We start from the raw sequence: 27,008 nt of genomic DNA, 5'->3' as shown, positions 1-27,008 counted from the left end.
GTTCTGGGCAGTCACTGTGTGTGACCAGCACTGCATTGGGAGCGGTGCTAAGCATGCTTCTTTGAAGTCTCAGCCAAAAGAATAGTCAGTCTACTGCTGAGCCTCTTTATTATTGAATGTTTTAGAACTTTTCCTCCTATTCGGGGAGAGCCAACATTTAAGGTATTGTGCCTGTTTCAGTTTCTCTTCAGCTTACTGTTAACTGTGATGGGTCTGTAATTATAGAATCTCGGACTTTATTTCTCTGGCATAAGGAGAAATATCCCTCCAGCTTAGCAGAGCCATGAAATCGGCTGCTGAAAACAGCCCTTGTCGTGTCTGGGGAGCTAGGATGGTTATTGATTTCAGAAGTGGGTCACTGTTTTTTAGTGATGATGAGCCCGAAACTTTATATTGTTTTTGTCATCGTTTTGTCATTAATTTCATCCAGATATGTTCCTGTTGTAAAAGTAGACAGAGGTAGGATGAATAGAAATATGTATGGGTTGGCTACTTTAATATTATATGTTACCCACAAGTCATTAATTTGAATATTTCTATTTTCATCGTCCCACACCTGCATTTCTTCTTCTCCGCAGTCTCTTTAAACAATTCGACAATATCAAACCCTTCCCGCTCCCCGTTACCTTTGTAACGTGAACCTTCCTCAGGCGGTGCATTTATCACGATGAGCTGTAATGATCATACGTCTTCCGGGATTGTAAAAATCTTCCAATGTTTTTGAAATTGGGATGCTTCTTAATGTGACTGTTGCTCCCCCATTTTCTTTAAGCCATTTGGGATGGATTTTCTGTCACTTGCAGATGAAAGCGTGATTAAGTCCCAACAGCAGAGCGGCTACCCCCAATGCCCTCCCTCTGGTGTTTCCAGGCTCGCCCCTGATGTTCCCTGAATACCAGCCCCAGTGCTGCCTTTCCTGCCCTTCTCACCTTACTTTATAGATTTATTCTGATTCTTTTCTCCCTGCCAGTGACCCTCTGCCTTTCCAAAGTCGACCGGTCGAGCCGCTGTCTTCTCTCAGCTTTTCTCTTCACTCAGGTTTGGGCACCCTGATGGCGGTTGAGGAATCTGTGAGATCCCACCCTTAGCATCTTACCCATCAGGATCGGACCTTAGCTCTAGGTGGCCAAGTACTCTACCTTGTTTCACCTCCAGGTTGTAAGCGTGGCTGGGGCGGGGCAGGGGGGGCATCTACTCCCCGTCCTCTGCTGGCTCCTTTTCCAAAAGTACCAGCCTTTCTCTGGTTTCTCTTCAGATCACATAAATCTTTCGCCTTTCAGTACTTCTTAAAGATCAATACATGGTTGACATAATGTCACATATAACATCATAATGGCATCAGTGAAAGTGCCTGAGATCATGCTTTAGGAGACAGGACTGTGAGACACCAAGAGAAGACCCTCTCCTGTCCTCACTGACCTCATTTTGTTGTAACTCGGCTGCTCATACGTCTGTCCCGAGCATGAGCTGCCGCTGTACCCTCTTGCTCTGTAGTCTCTACAGAAGCTTCCTCTGGACTTTCAGACACAATTTGTGTCACTACGAATAATATTCAGGTGGGCCTTAAGTCTGTGGTGATGTTTAGGTTGGTCCCATCCTCCTCGATGATTAAGGGCTCACGCAATAGCATGAAGTGGATTTCCTGACTCGCCAAGTTACGTTCAACTTTCTACAGTTCCCACTTCTCTGAACACACAGGTAGAACAATCATCCCCTTGTGTTCGACATGTGGCTCTAACACTCAGATCCCACGTCTCTCTACCCACTCATCATATCTTCCTCCACAGCCACAAGTGACCTCGTGTCTCTGACTCTGCAAATAGCATCCCATTGGCCTCACCGCCAAACTACCGGATAAAATTGGACACGTGGCTACCTCCTGGCTTTGCCTTGCAGTTGCAGATGCTGGATATGGCTCAATACTTCTTCCTTGCATGGTGCTTTCCATAAATACTGCCAGATTCTGTTCGTAAGTTGTGAGTTGCAAGCGTCAAGTCCCAGAAGTTTCAGATCCTGCCTGATTGATGCCTCTACCCAAGAAGCCAGCAACCCAAGGGTCTACCTTCCCCGGCATTCGACCATGGCCAAGCCATACAGTAGTCCTCATAAGGTTTCAAAAAAGCAGCTTTCTTGAGTTGAAATTAAAAGGTGTCATAACAAATACGATTCAGAGAAATGCTCCTAATGCAAAGCCCATTTTACTTAATGTTACATGCTCTACTAAGCGACCATTATTGATTTTACACTAACAGTTCATACATTACTTCAACAAGTATTTATTAACTGGCTGCCTATATATTAGATAGTGAGCTAGATGTGGGGAATTGAACATAGACCGAGACAGATTGAGTTTTAGCTCTAACTATATTGAGTTTTGACAGCTATTAATTATTATATTCTGTATATTATTAGGACAAGCTGTAATTTTAAATTTCTCTTTAAAAGGAAGAAACAAGGATGGATATACTTTTATATGTGAAGAGTGCATCTGGGAGACAACAATGCTGTGCCTATTTCTCTGCCTATTATGTTGGGTTTTGATATTCATGACATCTTAGTTGCAAATACAGAATTGCAGTTTTGGTGCAGAGTGATTATACAAATGACGTGTTCACTATTGTTTTTCGTGTCACTAATTTATACGAATCTACACATTCTCTGCAACCTAATATTAATAATATTCTTATGCTCCATTTTACATGATCCTAATCTTACACATATCACCTGTGGAATGAGTGGAGGGTTATAAAAATTCCATATGTTCAATTATATTCAATGTTAAAACATCAAATTGGATACATAAATGTGTGTGTATGTGTGTATCTATATCTATATATATATATGTATATACATATGTATATATAGGAGTATTCTAATGGCCAGTTTCTTTACTCACTTGGGTGCAACCATAATGGAAAATTATGAAAGTGATGCCTAATGATGAGGTAAAGCTAAAAGTCAGTCTATTGCACTAATATGTTTGTATTTTAGGACATAAGATCAAGAACAGGGAGGGGCACTGTCTTGAAAAGGGTGGATACATGAGGGAAGGAAACAACTTTAAATGCGGCCACACACACGTGGGGTTTCTTAGTTTGGTGTGAGAGTCAAGGAAGTTAATGTCTGAGAGACTTAAGTTGAAGCCATTGGCTAAAGCTAAAGGAAGATGAGAAGAGTTCTAGAAGTTTCTAGCAACTCTAAAGTAAAAGATAAGAAGGGACCTGCCTAAAGAAAAGGAAAAAAGGGAATAAAGATGTGATAAGCAGTGTTTAGAAGTCATCAATCTTTACATTGCCTAATTCATATCAGAGTGTAGTTTCTGACTTGAGCTGATCTCAGCTGCCGAGATATTAACAGCAAAGAAGAGTCACAGATAGATGTGTTTTGTTGTAAGTTTGCATGTCAAGTCATCTTCCATTACCTGAAATATGTTTTACCTACAGTGTCAACATTTTGGCTAATGGCTAGTCACTTAACCTGAACCCTGGAATAATCTAGACTCTTCCTCTCTTTGCCTCACTACCACATGCAACCTATCAGTAATCCTGACAGTTCTCCCTTCAAAATATGTTTATAATCTGATCCCTTCTCACAACCTACTGCCAAGGAATAAAGCTACAGATGAAAGATCACATCAAGGAATAGACTGTTGGGTATAGATCAATGGAACTTTCTGCAATGATGAAAATTTTCTACATTTTTTACGATACAGTACAGTAGCCACTGGCCACATGTGGGCATTGAGCAAATTGAAATGTGAATAGTGCAACTAATAAACTGACTTTTTAATGTTATTGAGATGTAAATAGCCATATGTTGCTAGAAGCTACCATATTAGACAGTGCAAGTCTAGCTAATGAAATATTTATTGAGTCCCACAGTATGCAGGGGATTTGGAGATCCTGGAATTGGAAGTAGGTGGGACCTGCTAACCTGGGAGAAGAAAGGAACAGGTCTCTGTGACAACACAGTGTGAAGGCCTGGACGTGACGGAATGAGAAGACAGTTGAAAGGATAAGAGGGTTACAGATTGAGGGTGGGAAGTTCTAGAGGAGCAAATACCTCATCACAGCCAAAGAAGCTTATCACTGAATCAGAGAGGAGGAAATCAAAGTAATGGTGGCATGAGAATGCTAGGTGGGTCATTGAATTGGATGATTGTGTGACACCAGAGTCCATCAGTTAATTTTTTGAAGATGGCCATCTCTGCTGTCAAAGTCTGTTGGTTTGCACACTGGCCTCCATACTCAGAGGGCAGGGAGAGACTGAAGAAAGAAGCAGACCACTCTAGATTGGTAGGTGGCAGGTTGAATAAGCAAGTGAACTTATTTACAAGACTCATCTTGGGTGGTTACAGGTCAAGTAGATTTCCGCAGCCACTGGCCAGAATCTTAAAAGTTTATATAGGCCTGGGCGCCTGGGTGGCTCAGCCGTTAAGCGTCTGCCTTTGGCTCAGGTCGTGATCCCAGGGTCCTGGGATCGAGTCCCACATCAGGCTCCCTGCTCAGCGGGAAGCCTGCTTCTCTCTCTCCCACTCCCCCTGCTTGTGTTCCCCCTCTTGCGATCTCTCTCTCTCTCTCAAATAAATAAATAAAATCTTTAAAAAAATTACACAGGAAATAGAAGGAAATTTTTAAAAATGGGTGTGTCTATATAAATGACTTGCAATTATGATCATAAAAAAACATGTATGTAACTTCTGAATGACCCATGTCCTTGTGTAGAGTCCCCTTTGGAAGCCACCGATATAGATACAGGTGGAGATGCAGGGTCGGGGAGGGGGTGACTTTGCACCCAAGACTGCCATTTCCTTTCTTCTTGCTTTCTGCCCTTGTCCTCTCCCCTGCCCCATCTCTCAAACCTTTCCTAATTGCAAGGGCTTGGCTTTCAGGCTCTGTTACCTGGGCACAACATTTGTTAATCTGTTGATCTAAATCCTTACAATTATGAGGCTCGATCAAATACTGCATATGAAAGCAAGTGGAATACGAAACTGTACTTTATTCTTGTCTTCCCAACCCCACCACCGTAATTATTTAAATCACTTTCTTTCATCCTGTTGATATCCATCACCTAAAATACCTTCTGTTTTTTAGCCACGGTTGCATTTTGCTGTACTATGTTTAATTTGATCTTTACTCTTTGCTCATATCCTGCTTTCTAATATTATTTTCCCCAACCCTCCTATAAATTCTGTTTGTAACAGATTTATCTTTCCAATGCTATTCTCATCCTCATTGGTAATATTATTAAAAAATATTTAAAAAATGAAGACAAATCAAAACTAAGTTGGAATGTCCAGTGAGAAAATTAGATGACCAATCTTTTCATATACTTTAAGGACAATTCTATAATAGAACGCTTTTCAGTTAGCATAGCCCTAAATTATTAACTATTAACAAATGTATCACAGTGCTGGGGTTCCTATGGAAATTATGTTGCTTACTGTAAAACCCAGACTGCCCAGTTACAGTATAATAGGAAATACTTTTTAACATTCACATAACACTGGTTCCTGGAAGGACATGTAATATGATAGCTTTAGGCAAGAAAACAACCTTTATTTACTCCCAAACTTTTATTTGAATAACGATTTTGTAGGGCCCTGGTAAAAATTGTCCTCAGTTAATTACTATTTCCTCTGCTGATAAGCATCGCTAGGTAATATATGGAAAAAGTACTTTGATCTTACTGGTCTTACTTGTTTGAGAAAGATAATAGGAAGAAGTAACTTTCAGGATGCTGTTTTTAAGCTGTACCTGTCTGTCCATTTATGAATTGGGCTGAGGTAAAATGGTAGTTCAACTGGCTTCTTTTTTTTTTTTTTTAAGATTTTATTTATTTGACAGAGAGAGACACAGCGAGAGAAGGAACACAAGCAGGGGGAGTGGGAGAGGGAGAAGCAGGCTTCCCACAGAGCAGGGAGCCCGATGCGGGGCTCGATCCCAGGACCCTGGGATCATGACCTGAGCCGAAGGCAACGCTTAACGACTGAGCCACCCAGGCACCACCTCAACTGGCTTTTTTTTTTAGACTCAGTACTTCTTCATTTCTTTACTCTTTCTTATTATCTTACTTGCCTTTTACTTCTTATTATCTCTTATTCCACTTACCTCAAATACAAAACACAGAGTTGTGAGTATATCCTGGAATTTGGTTGGGCTGATAGAGGAGAAACCATTCCATTTACTTGTATTGTTTCCTGTTCTATAATGACGTCGTGTGCTTTCTCTGTAGTTCATAATTTTCATTTTTTCGAAAGGGTACTGCTTAAAGTTGCCTGATAGTTATGTCTGGGTGCAGTGGCCACATCCTATCGCATTAAGCATGTCCTTTTGCATTGCAGGAGCTATGCCTGTCCCAGACCAGCCTTCGTCAACCTCAGAGAAGACCAGCTCCCTGAGCCCTGGCCTGACCACCTCCAATGGGGATGGCTCCGAAACGGAAACCACCTCCGCCATCCTTGCCTCGGTCAAAGAACAGGTAGAAACATTTCCACTTTTGTGACCTACTTATGGGAACATATTAGAAATTGTTCTTTCAGATGAGCAAGGATGACTCAGTGATGTTGGAAGAAAATCATGATTTTCTAGCAGAATGTTGGTATTTATTATAAAAATATTAAAATGGGATTGTAATTGCTTTTGACTTTATGTTTTTGTTCATGATTTAGACAGTTTTCCTTGAAAAAATATTCCATCCCGGGGGGAAAAAGCACTTTATAGTCAAAATTCCCTACTGGTGAAGTTTTGGTAGATTTGGTGATGGACCTGACATTTAATACTGTTATATGCATGAGGCCAAATAATTGGTCTTTAGGAAATATAAAGTCTAAAAACAAAAGAAAAAAAGAAAATATAAAGTCTAATCAACAATCAAAATAAATCCACAGGTATAAAAAATTAGTATGGTGACAGCAGATGAATACTGTGTTGGGTCAAGTGAAATTGGTCTTTCTAGTGTTTCTGAGATGGATCTGGAAGAATGCATTTTAGAATTTTCCCTATAAAATGAATTAAAATGTGAATGATTCTTCCTCCAACATTACTTTGCCTTATAAATGGCTAAGTAAGTAAAATCTGAAGTCTTAGATTAAAAAAAAATTATTAAAAGTCATGTTTCTTATTAATAAAAGGTGGTAAATAATCAAAGAAAGCTGGAAAATCAAGATTTTTTCCACTTTTAGCATGTGCCAGAATATTAATCATAATTTTTAAAAAAATGAGAAAGCGTCCTGTGTGTGGGTTATATGACTCGGGGGATGCTGAATAAGCAATAGCAGTGGTCAAGCTATCAATAGAGTCGCTGAGGAAAGATCCATTGACAGAAGGGATCAATGATGCTATCAGTCAAACGTGTGTCACCACGGCAGGAAGTGTGGTGCTAAGTAGGTACACAAAGGAAAGTTGAATAGATTAATTGGATAATCTGGTTTGTGAAAATGGTCAGTAAGCAGGGAACAGGCTATATTGCTGGATTAGTTTGCTTTCAAAAGCCCACTCCTGAGAGTTTGCTGATTATTTTTGAGGGGAAATAGAAGGAGCAAAGATTCGTGCCATACTCAGGCTACTGCTTTGTTAAAGTTGGTTTATGTCATGGTTTCTTATTCATGTATCTAGAAGTCTTGCTGGGCCACTAACTTTAGAGTATGGACAAAATATAAAACAGAGGAATAAATTTAACAAGAAAATGACAAGACCTGTCTGACGAAAACTATAACATTTTTTCACAAGACATAAAGTAATTAAGAATAAATGACAAGGGGTACTATGATCCTGTATAGAAAAGCTTGGTTATCACAATAATATTACTCTTTCCCAAATTAAGATATAAACTTTAGGCTGTTGTAATAAGATCTTGTAGCTGATTATTTCTTTGGCAAACTGGGTCAAACTATTTTAAAGATCATATGGGAAGCATAAATACATGAGTTACAAGGAAATTTTAATAGAGAGATTTTATCTTACCAAACATTCTCATCACTGTAGTGTCCAATTGGTCCAAAATGGAAAGAATGCTCTCTCTGTAGGACATAACTGAGAGTTCAGAATCATAAGGACATATTCAACATAAAATAGTAGAAAAAATAGGCCAAGAGAAAATATGTGCCAAAATATGACAAAGTGTTGATATAATTAATATATTAATGCTTCCTAATGTTGATGAGAAAAAAAGAAAAATGAAATAACAGAATAGAAAACTAGGCAAAAATGTAAACAGTAGTTCACAGAAGAAAAATGCAAAAAACCAATGACTATATGGAAATGTTTTCCACTCTACTGTACTAATCAGGGTTATAAAATTCAAGATGAAAATATGATTTTCTTTAATCTACCAAATAGACAAACATTAAAAAATTATATATATTATAGTCTAGCTAAGGTTAAGGTTTGAGGAAATGCACATTCTTTGTCACTCCATATGAGAATGTGCAATGCTGTAATCTTTGTTTAAAATGATATGTTGCTATGAATTGGCATTTACAGTGTTTAGAACCCTTTGATTAGTCATGCTTAGACATATGTAGTATATAAATGGGTGATCTAGACCATAAGATTTTATGTATATGGGTGTTTATTGCAAAATTATCTGGGATAATAAAAAAGTGGAACAATATTGATTGATGAAGAATTGAAAAAAGATACATCTTTCATATAAAACTATATCCTTCTTATGTAGTTATTAATAAAAATGAGTTAGAACTATATATTACACCTTTGAAAAATACATGAGGATTTTAAAAATTAAATGTCATAGCATTGCATTATCCTGTTTTTAAAAGACAATAATAAATATTTTGTGTTGTTTACAATGTTTATGAACATCTAGAAAATGTAGGAGGAAATAAATCAAACTATTAACATTGGGTACTGTACATGTGTACAATTAGATGGAGGTAGGAGTAGGCAGAGAATATAGAGGATAAGGAAGACAACCCAAAATGGGAGAAAGAACTGGGAGACTGGAATAGATACCAGTTGGATTTGGATAATAGGAAATACCACTTGAGCTGAGATAGTGATGTCTGTAGTTGAGAGAGTGGATAAGCTGCTTATAGCAAAAAATACATTACTGTAAATAAAATGGCCTCCCCAAATCCTTGATGAGAATTTAAAAAAACTTACTGTGAAGAGTTTTTTCTAATAATCAAAATAAGTCCATTGTCCATTTTTGGATGGCAAAGGTGAGATTGTTTGTGGCCGGTAACTAATGTGAGCAGGCATGAAAGTCTGTCCTGGAAGGCGACTAGAGCAGCTTGAAGCCCCTGCATTAGAGGCTCAGGCATCAGGTCCTGTGGCATCTGCCCATGTGAAGGCAGAATCAGCAAGCAGCAAGGTCCCTGGACTTGCTTGGGGTAGCCTGCTGCAGACAAGCAATTTTTTCCTTCCCTGGGGATTTTTGTCCTAAACTATTCTTAAGGTTTCCATCATCTCTTTTCCTGAGGTCTAGACTATTATCTATGGAGCTAAAGCTAAGTTAAATATATTTGAAAAAAAAAAATTAGCTGAGATGAAAGAAAGGCAACTTTAAAAGTTAATTTTTTATGATTTTTAATAATTATGTACATAATATATTTATAAATTTTTTCACTTGAATATTGCTTGCCTGGTCCTCTTTAGGTGCTAATGAGAAGTAGCTTTTTTTTTTTTTTGACTAAAAATTCTATTTATTAAGTTAGAGAAATTTAAGAAAGAAATTTTATGGCATCACTCTTATGTGCTACCTTAATCCTGTCTCCTTGGACACCAGTTCTGTGGGAGAGAAGTCATTCTTTATCAGAGGAGGCATATATTCTGAGCTAACTGCCAAGTAATAGGTTGCATAATTTATTTACTCATTCATTAAATGTATTCAGCACTTCATATACGCAACGTATAATAAAGGGTAATAAAGGAAGTACATGTATAAAGAAAAGTCAGCTTGACAGTTTATTGAAATAAATTGTTATGACTAAGAACATAAGTTTTTAAGCAGGCAGCTAACATTGCATAGAAATCAATTCTGGTGTATAACCATAGAATGAACTTAAGTCGTGACAAGCCCTAAGTCGTGAAACATGTCTGCATGACATGTATGGCGTGACTGAGATATTTGTAAACTGAGTCATAGAGTCCTTAAACCCAGCAGCCATGGATTGCTCAATGAAAAGGTGTTCATTGATTTTTTTTTCTGCTAATTTCCCATCTTGATTGCTTTTTAACTTGTGAATTTTACACTTTTATATCAACAGAAATAGAACCATGATTTATGTTATACTCTATTGGTAATTTTCTGTATTTCAGACATATCTGTCTTATTTCCAAGTTACCAAGTTTTTCTATGGGGCGTTAAGAGAGAAGAACCTAATTCCTTTTTCCTCTCCTGTGAGTGTCCTTCACCAGAAGAGGAGGGGAGGATGGAGGTCGGGTGTGTGATGACTCTGGTCACATGACTTGGATAAATAACTAAGAGGGGTGATTGATAACTATTCATTACAAACAGCAGCCCATAAGGTGGGTTAGGTGGTAAGAACTTAAAGGGGTAAGAACGGTGAAGGGATTCTATTTTAAGGATGGGAGATACCCCTATGATGATGGCAATGACCCATAGAAAGAGAAGTTAATGATGTTCTAGAGAGGGGGAATAATTTCAGGGAGAAAAGTCACTGGGTAGATGAGAGTGAATGGGATCCTATCAGTGGAGAGAGTGGCTTTTGGAAAAAAGACAGTTCATCCATGAGAATGGGAGAGAGGCAAAGTACATGGTCTCAGGTCCACTGATGGCTTGGTGTTGGAAACTCTTCCCCTCTCATGAGATGGGCACCAATTTGAATTGGACCTGTTAGGAGTCTATGGTGAGCTGGGCTGAGCAGAGGTGGAGGGGGGAGGCACTGAAGGTGAGGGATGCAAGACAGTCGTTATAATGATGGATCTTGGAATCGAAATTGAGTGGAAGTGGGTGAAAGAAAAATTGGTGGGGACAGTGCATTCTCAGTGATTGTGTATTGATAGTGATGGCTTGGAAGCTTTGTGCTTAAAATACAGAATTTAAAAGTAATTATTGTTAATGTTGAGACCTAGGTTATGACTCTGGGAGATGAGATCAAAATGTGAAAAGAGAGAGAAACCTTGTTGACTCTGTGAAAGGTGGTGGCGAGTGATGGTGATGCCAGAACAGTGGTGATGAGCAGTGACAGCACTCCAGTTGCCCTAGGTGGGGAGGGGACCCGATGTTGCCACATGCCTGTGAGAAGCACGCTGATGTTGGCTTGTGGGTGTATGAGAGTAGTCCTCCTGATCTTCACCTGTGTGTTTTCATTGTTTTTAATTGTTACAATGTTGGTCTATACTTTTAGACAGGAATTTACATTCTCTCACATTATGTAACCTTTGTCTTTGTATTTTTGTCTTAAACCAACATAGTGCTACTTTGCTCTTAAGAACACCATGACTTTCCTAAAAATATATTTGTTTCACAATAATATTTCTTTCCCTTAAGTTGACCATTGTTTGATTTGATCATCATATATTTCCAAAGTTGGCATCTAAACAATCTTCTTATATAAGCTAGAAAAATTACAGGGCATTTAAAAAAACCTTCAGAGCTCATATAGTTTACTGATGTTTATAAATTATTGTGGCCCAGATAAATGTGTTTTTTTGGTAATAATTCTACCAGCAAAGTACATTTATTTATTTTTATTTAAATTCAATTAGCCAACATATAGGACATCATTAGTTTCAGATGTAGAAGTCAATAATTCATCAGTTGCATACAACACCCAATGATCATCACATCACATGCTCTTCTAAAGCTCATCACCCAATAACCCCATCCCCCCACCCACCTCCCCTCCAGCAATCCTCAGTTTGTTTCCTATAGTTAAGAGTCTCTCATGGTTTGTCTCCCTCTGTGATTACTTCCCATTCCGTTTTCCCTCTCTTCCTCTATGGTCCTCTGTGCTGTTTCTTATATTCCACATATGAGTGAAACCATATGAAATTTGTCTTTTTCTGATTGACTTATTTTGCTCAGCATAATACTCTCCATCCACATCGATATAAATGGTAAGTATTCATCCTTTCTGATGGCTGAGTAATATTCCATTGTGTGTTTGTGTATATATTATATATATATATATATATATATATACCACATTTTCTTTATTCATTCATCTGTCGATGGACATCTTGGCTCTTTCCATAGTTTGGCTGTTGTGGACATTGCTGTTATAAACACTGGGGTGCACATGTCCCTTTGGATCATTACATTTGTATCTTTGGGGTAAATACCTAGTAGTGCAATTGCTGAGTTGTAGGGTAGCTCTGTTTTTAACTTCTTGAGGAACCTCCATACTGTTTTCCAGAGTGACTGTACCAGCTTGCATTCCCATCAACAGTGTAGGAGGGTTCCCCTTTCTCCACATCTTTGTCAACATTTGTTGTTTCCTGACTTGTTAATTTTAGCCATTCTGACTGGTGTGAGGTGGTATCTTATTGTAGTTTTGATTTGTATTTCCCTGATGTTGAGTGTTTTTTTATGTGTCTGTTGGCCATTTGAAGTCTTCTTTGGAGAAATGTCTGTTCATATCTTCTGCCCATTTCTCGACTGGATTATTTGTTTTTGGGTGTTGAGTTTTTTATAGATCTTGGATACTAACCCTTTATCTGATATGTCATTTGCAAATATCGTCTCCCATTCCGTAGGTTGCCTTTTAGTTTTGTTGGCTGTTTCCTTTGCTGTGCAGAAGCTTTTTATCTTGATGGAGTCCCTATAGTTCATTTTTGCTTTTGTCTCCCTTGCCTTTGGAGATGTGTGTAGCAAGAGATTGCTGAGGCTGAGGTCAAAGAGGTTGCCGCCTACGTTCTCCTCTAGGATTTTGATGGATTCCTGTCTCACATTTAGGTCTTTCATCAATTTTGAGTTTATCTTTGTGTATGGCATAAGGAAATGGTCCAGTTTCATTCTTCTGCATGTGGCTGTCCAATTTTCCCAGCACCACTTGTTGAAGAGGCTGTCCTTTTTCTATTGGATATTCTTTCCTGCTTTGTCAAAGATTAGTTGACCAGAGAGCTTAGGGTCCATTTCCAGGTTTCTCTATTCTGTTCCATTGATGTATTTTGTCTGTTTTTGTGCCAGTACCATGCTGTCTTGATGATCACAGCTTTGTAATATAGCTTGAAGTCCGGCATTGTGATGCCACCATCTTTGGTTTTCTTTTTCAATATTCCTCTGGCTATTCGGGTCTTTTCTGGTTCCATACAAATTTTAGGATTGTTTGTTCCAGCTCTGTGAAAAATGTCGATGGTATTTTGATAGGGATTGCTTTGAACGTGTAGATTGCTCTGGGCAGCATAGACATTTTAACAATGTTTATTCTTCCAATCCACGAGCGTGCAATGTTTTTCCATCTCTTTGTGTCTTCCTCAATTTCTTTCCTAAGTGTTTTGTAGTTTTTAGAGTACAGATCCTTTACCTCATTGGTTAAGTTTATTCCTAGGTATCTTATGGGTTTTGGTGTAATTGTAAATAGGATCGAGTCCTTAATTTCTCTTTTCTTCTGTCTCATTATTAGTGTATAGAAATGCCACTGATTTCTGTGTGTTGATTTTATATCCTGCCACGTTGCTGAACTGCTGTATGAGTTCTAGCAATTTGGGGGTGGAGTCTTGGAATTTCCACATAAAGTATCATGTCATCTGCGAAGAGAGAGAGTTTGACTTCTTCTTTGCCAATTTGAATGCCTTTTATTTCTTTTTGTTGTCTGATTGCTGAGGCTAGGACTTCTAGTACTATGTTGAACAACAGTGGTGAGAGTGGGCATCCCTGCCGTGTTCCTGATCTTAGGGGAAAAGCTTTCAGTTTTTCCCCATTGAGAATGATATTTGCTGTGGGCTTTTCATAGATGGCTTTCATGATATTGAAGTATGTTCCCTCTCTCCCTACACTATGAAGAGTTTTAATCAAGAAAGGATGCTGTATTTTGTCAAATGCTTTTTCTGCATCAATTGAGAGAATCATATGGTTCTTGTCCTTTCTTTTATTAGAGTGATATATCACATTGATTGATTTGTGGATGTTGAACCACCCTTGCAGCCCAGGAATAAATCCCACTTGGTTGTGGTGAATAATCCTTTTAATGTACTGTTGGATCCTATTTGCTAGTATCTTGGTGAGAATTTTTGCATCCATGTTCATCAGCGATATTGGTCTGTAATTCTCCTTTTTAGTGAGGTCTTTGTCTGGTTTTGGGATCAAAGTAATGCTGTCCTCGTAGAATAAGTTGGGAAGTTTTCCTTCCATTTCTGTTTTTTGAAACAGCTTCCAAAGAATAGATATTAGTTCTTCTTTAAATGTTTGGTAAAATTCCCCTGGGAAGTCATCCGGCCCTGGACTCTTGTTGGGAGATTTTTGATTACTGCTTCAATTTCCTTGCTGGTTATGGGTCTGTTCAGGTTTTCTGTTTCTTCCTGTTTCATTTTGGGTAGTTTATAAATTTCTAGGAATGCATCCATTTCTTCCAGATTGCCTAATTTGTTGGCATATAGTTGCTCATAATATGTTCTTAAAATTGTTTGTATTTCCTTGGTATTGGTCATGATCTCTCCTCTTTCATCATGATTTTTTAATTTGTGTCCACAAAGTACATTTAATAGTGAGTACATTAAATAGAAATTTCTAAGTATATAACAGTATATGCAAATGTGTCATTTCATTGTATTTATTCAGTAGTGTTTATCAAATGCCAACTATGTGCATAGAACTGTGTTTCCCTGTATGATAGATACACAGATTTGAAGTTTGCCTTCGACTATTTAGCAATGAATTTAAAAATATAAAACAAACTTATATAAAAAGGTATAAAATATTTTAAAAAATGTAGACAAATTTTTAAGAAAACTCTTTAGTCAATTTGCTTAAAAACTCAAAGTGCTATATATTGATAAAAACATTTCTTAAGTTGACAGTATTTATAGCCCTAGACACTCTATTGTTACACTAACTTCTCTTGTTCTCTACGTTCCACAAGGATTGCAGTCAGGTTCTTGATTTTAGAGGAATTTTTTAGTACCATTATTTAAACTATCAATGATTTCTCGGTAGTAAAATAGAAGTTTTCTTGCTTTTAATCACTTTTGTTATTATCCTTAATGGAGGAAAATGGAGTAAAGGCATTTCTGAGCTCCCACTCTGGGTAAAACTACTGCACAGAGTACTTTACATATGTTATATCATATGAAAGCATTAAGAAAGCATTTTAAAAAATTCATCTTACATAAAATCTAAAGAAATCTTGATAGTTTACATCAACTCATGGTAAAGATAGCATACCTTTATTTTTATGTAGCTTCTACATTTATAATTTTTAAATTGCATTAGCTCTGTATAAAAAAATATGATTGGGAAGGAGCACATTATAAAATGCTCCTTTAATTAGTCTTCTTCCAGTGTCACATGTCATTGCCACGTCTTTCAACATTATTAGTGTCACTGTAATGTGCAACAGTAGTTTCTGATAACACAATGTGGATAATGACCTATAACTATTAATCACTTTCCAAACTGTGTCTTGGAAAAGGATTTCATGAAAGTAATGACAAAATTATCAGCCATAAAAAAGAGGAAATTAAAACACCTTTAGGAAAGGTCAAGAAGATAGGGAAGGATTATCTGCAAAGACTAGTGAACTTTATATTCATTTAGCCAGAGAAAAAAGAATTATATTTATCATAGTGCCACAGCTGAACTCTTTCCATATATTAAAATTAAAATGAGAATTGCTTGATGATTTTTGAATTTATTTCTTGAAATAAATTCTTGAATTTCTTTTTTTTTTTCATGAAAAAAAGCATGTATTTTTTTCCCTAGTTTTCATTGTTAGAACATGAACTATGGTAGGAACTGTGGCGGCCTTTTTCAAGAGGTGGACTGAGATACGAAGATGCACGCTAGGAGTCTGTAGACCTGGGTCCTGGTAGAAGGTGTGGTTTGTGGTTTGGAACAAGGAAGGGCAGATCTCGGAGTCAACAAGGATCAGAAAGTCTTGTGGATATCCCATACACAGACAGGGTGCAGATAGACTGACCAAAATGGGTGTTTAGACTTGCAGCAAGGCAAAGAAAGAAACCAAGTGGTGTGTGTAGAACGGTGGAACTCCAACTAGGAAGGGAAGGGAGTGGTCAGTAGGCAGCAGACTGATGGAACCTGCTGGGTTTGAAGCTGGCCTGTTTCTTTGTGGATTCTGGATCTTTTGCACCATAAAAGTGGTGGTTGAAGCTAGAGATAGAGGAGCAACAAGGGTCCTAAACCACTTGTGGAAGATCTTGGAATTAGTGCTAGGAGTTCTAGTGATAAGTGAAGAATTCTGGAAGTGTGGATGGATTCTATCCCTCCCTTCCTCCCCTCACCCTCTGTGCTCCTTTATGTGTATTCTGTTCTTGCCTATAAGTTATTTTGAATTTTTTCCTAAAACTTAATGTTTTTCCTAAAATTTGACTTTGTAACTCTTCCCAAGACACATGTATACTTATCCACATTTTTAATCACCCCAAACTCTATTCCAAGAATTAATTCACTTGGATGCTGTCTGCACTCTTCCCTTTGAAGCTATTAGGAGTTGGATTTTCTAGGCACTGGAGCAAGGCTATGATGGGAAAAATAAAAATGGACTTACCTTTTATATACTGAATTAGAAGATAAGCTTTTAATATGTGGGGTTTTGTAACATGACATTAGAGTACATTTCTAATGCCTCTTTTATATTTAGCATTAGAATTCATTGCTAAATATTCATATATGGGGGTGCCTGGGTGGCTCAGTGGTTAAGTATCTGCCTTCGGCTCAGGTCATGATCCCAGGGTCCTGGGATCCAGCCCAGCGGTGGGCTCCCTGCTCAGGAGGAAGCCTGCTTCTCCCTCTCCCACTCCCCCTGCTTGTGTTCCCTCTCTCGCTTTGTCTTTCTCTGTCAAATAAATAAATAAAATCTTTAAAAAATATATTCATATATGAAATCACATTTCTTTTAAATATGATATTAAATATTATATTTATATTATATATTATATTATTATACATAATATTAAATATGTTATTAAAGTATTTTTTAAAATATATTTTAAAAATTTTTATGAATTTTCCATTTAAAATAATTCATGCACATTGTGAAAAAGTTTAAAAACTCAGTAAGGAATGAAGATAAAAATTTTATTTGAAAATAATACGGCAGCTAAAGGTTGTTGCATATATTTGGAAAGAGTTCTTTCTAATATTTTTATATGAATATATAATTATTTGTACAAAATCTTTCTTTTCCTTTATAAGTATTTTATACTGCTTTGTACACTTAATATTATATCAAGAGTATTTTTTCATATGACTATTATATTAAAACCTTTTTTTAATGGCTATATATGTAGATACACTGTGAGTCATTTTGTATTCTAATTTTATTGAACTTTTCCATCTTTGTTGATCTTTTAGGTTGATTCAGTTTTCTCAGAATGAAACAAAAATGACATGTCATACTTCCTTGTACATAAATCATTGGGTCTACTTTGACAGAAGTTGCCTGGAGCAAAGTTTTCAGAAAGAGTTTAAAGACCCTCACAAACTCACTGGGAAAATATGTCATAATTAGTTACTGATAAGAGCCACGGGCAGGACATACAAAGCAGGAGCTCCAGGGGTATAATAGCGCCATTGCCCAGGGTTTGCACAGAGTAGGAAATTAACAAGTAGAATATTCTAGAGGGAATAAATGGGGGACACATGTTCAGTATTCAAAACAACTGAACCAAATATGGTAGAGATAATGAAGATTAACATATGAAATATGATAGGACAAAGGAAGCATTATTAAATAGTATCTCAAAATAACAAAAATGGTTTTAAAAAGGTTAGATATTAAATTTCCTTAAAATGTACATATTTTTATAAAATATACATGACCTATTTCTATAAACTATTTAAAACTTATTTCATCAGATACACAATTAAATAATGACTTTTTCTCTAGTAATTATTTTGTTCAACATCTTCTGTTTATGACCAAAGAAACTCAAACTTTAAAAAAACAGTTTACTTACCTAAAGCCATATAAGAAATTGCCATGGAAGTGAAATGAGAAAATTAACTTGTTTTATTCTGAATCCAGTGCTCTTTTCACTAAACTACACTCTCCCATAATTTAGGTATAATAGGTTTCAATATATTGTCTAATATTTTTCCCAAGAGAAACGTTTCTCTATGAACAAGGTTTGCTGAGGCCAAGTCAAATGATGCGCCGCCTGTGTAGCTCCTCTTTAACTATAGGAAAAGAGAGACAGATGAGTTCATATCAATTTGATCTGCAATTTAATTTTGAATCTGACGGAATCATTAATGAGACTCTAAACAAAAAGAATTCCAGGAACTTGCACACTTCATTGTTCGTTAATGTCTGTAAAGGAAATGTGGTAGGAAAGGGGCACTGTGAGCTGACTGCCACAATATTGTTTTCATGGGATGTTCTGTTTCTGAGAGTCAGTGGTGTGGCTGGAAGTGGTCTCCAGCATGCATCAGTGACCCAGGCAAACACGCCCTCGGCAGCCCATCAATCCTGTTCAAGCTGCCGTCACTCATGGCTGTCATTAAAAGAATGTTCAAGCTCATGGCCTGGGCTCTAATGAGTTGACTGTATGGCCTGCTGCTGTAAAAAAAAGTAAAGATCAGCATCTTCCTCTTTGACTAATGTCAAGTTCTGACTTTCCATTCTGCTCAGGGTCTCCAGAAGTAGCTGGCCCAACTTGCCTAATTACTAGGAGACAGAAGGACTCAATGTTAACAAGACCAAAACAAACAAACAAAAGTCCCTTTGGACAGGTCATCCTTAGCATTTAGTAGCCAATACTAAGTAGCTGCATTGACCATCTCAGTAGATTGAGTTGTCTGGGGGTGCATTTTGCAGCTTACACATCCTGGAAGGTCTGCTAGATGAAGAAGTTTTATGTTCAAAACTGAAACTTAGAATTATGTAAAATTCAATCCAAGATTCTTTCATAATTGTAGGCAAGTCTGTTCTATTTTGGGAAGTAGAACTCTGAGGTGTCAAACAAGGGTGTTTAACTCTTTGAGTTGACTCAAAGCTTTTAGGGTACACTTGGAACCCTGTAGGTCAACACTCATACCCACCACCTCTACCCGGACAAAAGATCAGCTTTGTACTGAGCCCACCCATTAGCTAATAGAGACACTTTAAATAAATGATACCACATACTCTAAATACTTGTCAGAGACCTGCAATTACCTGCTGTAGACCTCCTGTCAAAAGCTAGAGGCAATTTATTCTTAAAATTAATAATCTAGAGTGTAAATTCTTTCTATTTTGGGATCTCTGCCCATATCAGGAACAGCATGTCAGCGCTCCCTGAGAACGCCTTCCAAAACATTTGGCTTTAATAATACTGCAGTAATATGATGACTCTGCCTTTATGGAGACCCAAGATAAGAAATTACCATCCTGGGAGCTTTTCTGGATTGTGTGGAAACCTGATACTGGAAACCCTTCTCACACTGTTGTCACTTGATTTAATGGAAATGAAATATTTTAGTCTACATGCATACTCCTACTGTAATAATAATGATGATAATAATAACATTAATAATTACTAAAATTTGCAGTTCTTTTTTCTGAAAAACACCTAATTAATTAATTTATGGAATAGGTTTGTGGCTGGGTCTCTCCTCCTTACTGTTGCCTTGCTGGCCCTCAGAACAGTGCCAGACATAGAGGATGAGTCCAAAGTATTTGTGTTGAGGGTATGAGTTCACTGATGAACTTACTGTGTTTTTCTGTTCCATTTCAGCTGAAAAGTGAATGCTTTGCTTTATCATCATGAGGGCTTTAGTTGTATGGTACGAAGGTCTCATCTCCATTGTTGCATTGATCATATTCTTTTACCTTTCTTTTCATGGTCATGTTGGATCTGTGTCTCCCCCTTCGAACTACCATTTCAGAATTAGCCATATACTTAGATGAATCTCAGGTTCCCAAACTGCAATTTCCTCTATGAACAACCCAAATTGAAACTCATTTAATCAAGTGGGATGACATATATTCAATTTAAGATGAGGGATATTCACTTAAACATATCCTTCATTAATAAAATATATAAGCAGGTGTCTTTTTGTCTTTAACTGGAGTGTGTGCCTTATTTTAGCCAAAAACAAAACAAAACACTCCCTATTAGTGCATGAATCTGCAACTTCACATATAAAAAACACATAAATATCCAATTCCTTTTGTTTATATGCAGCTATCCCAAATTTATCATTTTAAAAAAATATTTCTTCCAATGATTTTTTTTCTTTTTCTTTCAATGATTTTTAATTGCTCTTTGAAAACATACTTTTCCCCAGAGTTTAGAGCAGTTCAACTCTGTGCTTATTATTATTCGCTTATCTTGTTTTCCTTTGTGTTTGGGAGATTTTTCACATATTTGTACTTGGTGAAACTTTTAATATTGTAATATTAAAAATCTAATTATTACGGATTTTGAAGTTTTTCTGTAGTTGCTGTTCATTTGTATGTTTGTTTAATGGTGGTATGCCATATGTGTTTTATATTTGTGGGCTTGTTTTTGCTGTTGTTGGCTTTTTTTACATATTAGCATAAGATATATCTTGAGCATACTTATGTGGAAGTTTCTGGACACATAGAGAGCTTACTTCTCCATAACTGTATAAAAGAATAATTCCAGCCTTATCTACAGGTTACAGGAAATAGAGTCTTCATATAAAAATGTTGTGAGGATTTCTGTTGAATCATTATAAGTGCTATTGTAGCAAATCCTGTATTATGTCCCAAGCTCATTTGAGGGTTTATTTAGCAACATTTTCTTAGGAGAAAGCTCTACAAAGTGAAGATGGTGTCTTAAAACAGCCAGTTAATGAAAGTTATTCCACTAAAACATAAAATCTAAGTATACTTTCATGTCAACACAGGAAGTGAACAGGTGGTTTTTTTATGCTTTTTAAAAAATATTTTTTTAATTTATTTATTTTAGAGAAAGAGTGCATGTGAGCAGGGGGAGGAGCGGGGCGGGGGCGGGGGAATCTCAAGCAGACTCTGCACTGAGTGCAGAGCCCCACGCAGGGCTTGATCCCAGGACATCAAGATCCAGACCTGAGCTGAAATTAAGCATCCGTCACTCACACGACTGAGCCACCCAGGCACCCTTGAACAAGTTATTTTTGTTAGCCATATGGACCCAAAATAAATGTTGCTGCATGGTGGATTGAAACAGCTGAATTTTGGCAATATGTTTACCCAAATATTCACTGTGGCAGGTTGTTTTTTTAAAAAGATTTATTTATTTGAGAGAGAGAGAGAATGGGACAGAGGGGCAGAGAGAGGGGGAGAGAATCCTCAAGCAGACTCCTCTCTGAGCATGGAGCCAGACATGGGGCTTGATCCCAGGACCCTGAGATCATGACCTGAGCCAAAACAAGTATCAGATGCTTATCCCACTGAGCCACCCAGGCACCCCTGTGGCAGATTGGTTTGTGGGGAAAAGTGGCTACAATGTTATTTCCCATCTCATGACCTTCTTTGTTCTGATGTGAGTGTGACACCTCCCTGTTAATAGGTGGGTTCTGTGATTCCTTCTCCCTCACTTTAAGTGGGCCTGTGCCTGTGAGGGAAGTGACACCATGTGACTTTTGAGAGTTGGGCATGACAGGCAGTGTATTTTCTCTCTGGTTCTCTTGCCATACTCATTCTTAGAAACCAGCCACATGAAGTAAACCTTTAGGTGGTTACATGGAGAGACGCTCAGTCCATGGGCACATCTGAACTCCCCGCTGACACCAGTATCCACTTGCCAGTTGAGCCATTGGCAGTCCCCAGTCAGGTGGCCCCAAATGATGCCATATCGGGCGAAGACAGTCGGTTCTCACCGATGTTTAGAGATTAATGACCAAGATAATGATTGTTGTTTCCAGGTGGTTTGCTATACAACAGTGGGTAACTGACTCATGCTCATAAAAGCTCAGTTGTCTGAGACCATCCCCATACCTTAATCTACTTCGAAGTCTTGTGATTCTAGACATCCTGAAGTTACTCTTAAAAAATCAGCTTATTGAAATATAATTCATGTGCTGTACACTTCACCCATTTCAGTGGCTTTCAGTATATTCAGAGTTGCACAGCCATGTCCACAACCTAATTTTGATACACTTTTGTCCCCTCAGAAATAAATCCTGTGCCCTTTAACAGTCATTCCCCATTTCCCCCAAACCTCACAGCCCTGGTAGACAACTAATCTACTTTCTGTCTCTATAGGTTTTTCTATTTCTGATCATTTCACATAAACAAAATCATAAATCTATGGTCTTTTGTGAATGACTTCTTTCACTTATCAAGTTTCAGGTTTCATCCATGTTGCAGTATACATCATCATTTCATTACTTTTTATTTCCAAATGATATCCCATTGTATGGATGTATCTCATTTCATTTAACCATTCATCTGTTGGTGGCCTTTGAGGTTGTTTCTGCTTTTTGGTTATTGAGAATAATGTTGCTATGACTAGTTGTATCTATTTTTGCATGTTTTTTATTTCTCCTGGGTGAATACCTAGGAATGGAAATGCTAGGTCATATGATAACTCTAGGCTCAGCATTCTAAGGAACTGCCAAACTATTTTGTAAAGAGGCTGCACCTGTTAGGGTTTCAGTATTTTCACATCCTTGTTCTTGTCTTTTTTATTCCAGTTATCCTTGTGGGCTGAGGTAACTTTTTGAAATGAACTGCTAGGCCAGAGCCTAATGACACATGCCAAACCATTCTATAGCAGATTGAGAATAAATTTAAAAATATTTAAATATTATATTTAAAAATATTTAGCAGTGTGTTTATGCAATAGACAAAGTAAGCTCCTAAACACAAGTTGTTGTAAGCCCCAGCATTCCTGGGGCAGCATACCAAGGCCTGTGAAGGGCCTAGAAGCCAAGTTGTGTGAGTGCCAGGTGGAAGAGCCATTGCTGTTTGGTTTGCGGACTGTAGTGGTAGGGGAGGGTGGGAAGGAGGATGGGAAGAGTGGCCTTGAGTTTTAGAGAAGGAGAAAACTTCTATTTGATAGGTATTATTCAACTGAGAAGAGAATAGTATAAAGGATCAAAATTTGGGGGTGGCAGGTTTCAGTTTTGTGTCAGAGATGATTCTTAGTTGCAAACTTAGGCAATGTTAAGCTGAACAGGAATAACTCAATGACTTAAGTAACTCTTGAAATATTTGAATGCTCCAAAGCATCAGGCTTGGGGTTCATATTGCTAAGGCTAATGACCAATTTTGTTGTAAGTCTACCTTGGGGATGGGTTCAAAAGTTGGACATTTTCAAACATGGAAGAAATGTTCTCAATGATGCTGGCAAATGACAAATTTTGGAAAGTACCAAAAAGTACAACTAATTACTTCTTTGGTCTCTTCAGGAAATTCAGGAACAATGATCATTGGCAGACCTTTTGACCAGTGGGTGGCAGCACAGAAATGTACATGGCTGCCCGTAAATGGACTGGTATCTGATGCCTGCAGCCTTGGATGGGCCTGGGGGGGCTTTTGCTGCCAGCTTCATTCATTGCCTTTCCATAGGATGCCCTAAATATATTATTCTTTTTCTGACTACGATATGAAACTAAGATATGGCAGTCCTGGGATACTAGGATATGAAAAAGTTGGAAAGGCTATGTACTGTTAACATTACCTTACAACAATAAAAAAATAAATAAAAATCAGAGCTGCCCAAAAATTCAAAGAAAGAAATAGTGAATCTTTAGTCATTAGAATTAAGGATAATCTGAATGACTGTCAGGGACTCACATTGGATAAAAAGTTTAACTAAATGAACTCAAGTCTCCTCCAAATGTTAAATATCTTTGAAGTTTGACGTTCAACTTGTTAGTAAATAAATTCTATTATTAATATTCCATCACTAAAGATAAATATTGCAAATTATTTTTTAATATTGGCATAGTTTAAATATATGCGTATTTTTTATACCTGCTAAGAGTCCTTTCTCAGTTGTCTGAGATGTTAATAGTTTCTAAATATTTGGTGTCTTTCAACATACTATTATTATGTAGCATTAGAAACTATTGCCTTCATAATGAGTCCAGTTAAAGACTTGAGCTAAGATATTTGATGAACCTTTGATAATTTTGGGAAAAGGCAGTAGGCGTTACTAGACTGAAAATGTTTCTTCCAGTTTCAAGGACAAGTTAAATTTTCAGAGCTTCTGCCATGGCACAGAGTAAACTAGTAGTGGCTTCTGAAGGTAAAGTGTGTCATCTTGTTTTAAGGATTTATTCATAAGTGGATATGGGATTTGGGCCAATATTTGGTATGCTGGGAAAAGTGATATGTTTGGCATCAGTAGATTTGATTCAGATTCCTCTAGCATTTTCTTATTGAATACCCTTGGTTAGGTATGTAATGTCTCTCCAAAACTAAGTTTGATTATCTACTAAAATGAAGATAATTATATATCAAAGTTATGATGGAATGTATACAAATTATAACATAAATTATATAAATATGTTAGTTGATAAATTTATTATCCCATGGAAATCTATGCTACTTTATTAGTTTATATCAGCCTGATGAATTGATCTTCACCAGTCTTTCTTTGACAATTAAACATATATACAATCTCGAACTTTGGATGAAAATACGTGAAACCCAAAGGTAAAGCTGGGGTTTTCTGTGGTTACTTATGAACTTGTCATAGAAGAGAATACTTGGCTGAGGAAAAACAATAACAAGCCTTTAGAGTTTTACTTATTGCCAGATTATTACATGTGTTGTTGTATAAATGTAATGCTGAAGAGAGTGTGAGAGGTGTTTTGAAGCTCCTGATTACACTTAATTATATTAAATTTCAGCTTTTAGGAGAACATTTTTCACTGTCACTTTTCTTTATAATTAAACTCTTTATAAAGTAATAAAAAAGCAAATGGGTCTAGAACCCTTGATAATCAAGTCATTTGTATTGCTGTGTTTTAAAATCTTCTGAAACCACAGGCATGTAGGCATGCCCCAGCACAGGTCAATGTCTGATATCAAGGACTCTGGGTAAAATCAAAGAAAGCAAGTTGTGTTTCTCATTTTGGTCTGCTCCTGAGTCAATTTTTGTAATTGAGAGAATAGAGAGGTCTTTCCTATAGAAGTAGGTGCTTAGAGCCAAAGATGACTAGAAGAACATTAGGCCCCAGGGTTTGCATAAATCTTGGGCCAGGTGGGATTCTCACAAAATGAAATAGGATACTCCAGGTAGTCCTAATTAAAATTGAAGGACATTAGCCTCTATTTGAATTATGTTATGGAAAGTGCTTCTGTGTCCCTTTGATGTATCCTCCTTTTGTATACTATAGGAAGGGCCTTCCATAATGCCTGGAATATGGAAGCTACTTTTTGTGCAGTGGTTATAATTTTAAAAATGAAATTATTTTGTCAATTAATCATATGACTAACAATAGTAATAAATTTCATTCTTAACCACCAAAGTTGATTTGATTGTGTAAAATCCATTCCAGGAGTTCTGATGTTTTATTGCTCTTAGACTATTTTATGTAAGTGAAATGAGCCCACCCATTTTATTCAAATTTTTGGAATATTTAAGAAAGTGTTCATAGTTTAATGAAACTTACTTGCCTTTTCCAAAAATCTCTATTTGATAACAAAATTCCTACTGTCAAGACTCCAGTACTTTCCAATTTCATAACTGGTGGTGATTCAACTTTAGGTGGAATGAATGAATGACTGGATAGTTTAATAGCAATGGTTTAGAATTATATGTAGAGAGAAAATAATAAGATGGAATTTAATATATTTAGATAGAGTCAAAAATTGCAACCTCATGATGTGAATATTTCAGTAGCAATAATCCCTCACATTTAATTGTAAAATACTTTAACCCAAGTAAATTATCTTCTTTATTCATACTAATGTGATATGTCTGGGTATTTGCTTGAATTTTACCTTTTTATACTGTGTACATAAAGGAATGAGTGAGAAATTGCATTTTCACCTTGTTAACTTCCCTCGTTTATGATTTCATTATTTAAACTAATTAGCTATGTACATGACTAAATTGCTATTCTTTTTGTTCCTTAGGATTTACATTTTTTTAAGTATTATGACTTTATAATGATGCAGTGTCACTTCAGGCCTTGTATAAAGGAATCTAGAAGTATACTACAGGAGATAAGACACCGTGGGGGTCCTGCCAGGCTCACCCTAAGCGCCCACTCTGCGTACAGTCCCAGATACCCAATGTTTATGCTGTCATGGAGGATTGATGGCCTTGGAGTGGTGACTTGAATAGATGTGGACACATCAGCACCTTTCCCCGGGTCTTTTTGTCCCAGCAATACATATTGAGTAGAGTCTGATGGTCTAGTCGAGGAAATTTGGGTAATTGGTGGCCTTGTTTTCTGACCTGTGAAGAAAGCCAGAATGCTTGATTGAATTTCTTGAAAAATTCAGTGAGGAATTTCAGGATCATTCCAATAAATCACTTTTTTTTTTTTTTTTTTTTTGGTCATTGTTTTTTGCATAAACTCATTCAGCTTGAGTTTCTGTCACTTACAACCAAATGAATCCTGGCTAAATCATGTATTCAGGAATGTATTTGGGAATTGATGGGTAAACTTTTTAAAAGCAGGTTTAGTTTTTTTTTTCTCCCTATTATGCCATATATAACATGGTTTTAAAAGACTATTTATGAGTTGAAACATTCCAGAATGTTGACTTCTGGCAACACCTCTAAGAACTGAATTCCTAGTAAAGAGCAGAATGGAGAAATCTGCTGTCCACATGCAGCTGTGATTTGGACAACCCTCTATAGTTGGTTAAAGGACCTTTTCCTTAGGTGAAAAGACACGATCAGGAGAGTTCTTGAATTAGCTATTTAAGTCAGCTACTTGTGAATAGTTGTAAAAAAGTCATCACAAGGAGCCAGTCAAGGTTTACTCACAGGAAACTGTTACAGTAT

At 37.0% G+C, this 27,008-nt stretch overlaps 1 protein-coding gene across 4 annotated transcripts in view; it reads left to right on the top strand.

Moving 5' to 3' along the window:
- Positions 1 to 27,008, top strand: part of CTNND2 (catenin delta 2) — an 892,725-nt gene that overhangs the window by 141,816 nt on the left and 723,901 nt on the right. For all 4 annotated transcript variants that reach the window (XM_078066561.1, XM_078066564.1, XM_078066562.1 and 1 more), the window contains exon 2: positions 6,347 to 6,483. In XM_078066561.1, coding sequence (XP_077922687.1) covers positions 6,347 to 6,483 — 137 coding nt within the window. The remainder of the gene's footprint in view (positions 1 to 6,346; positions 6,484 to 27,008) is intronic.

This window comes from Halichoerus grypus, chromosome 2 (genome assembly GCF_964656455.1).
Source record: "Halichoerus grypus chromosome 2, mHalGry1.hap1.1, whole genome shotgun sequence".
Taxonomy (NCBI): Eukaryota; Metazoa; Chordata; class Mammalia; order Carnivora; family Phocidae; genus Halichoerus; species Halichoerus grypus.
Note: the sequence above shows the minus strand (reverse complement) of the source record. Positions and strands in the feature narration are given on the sequence as shown.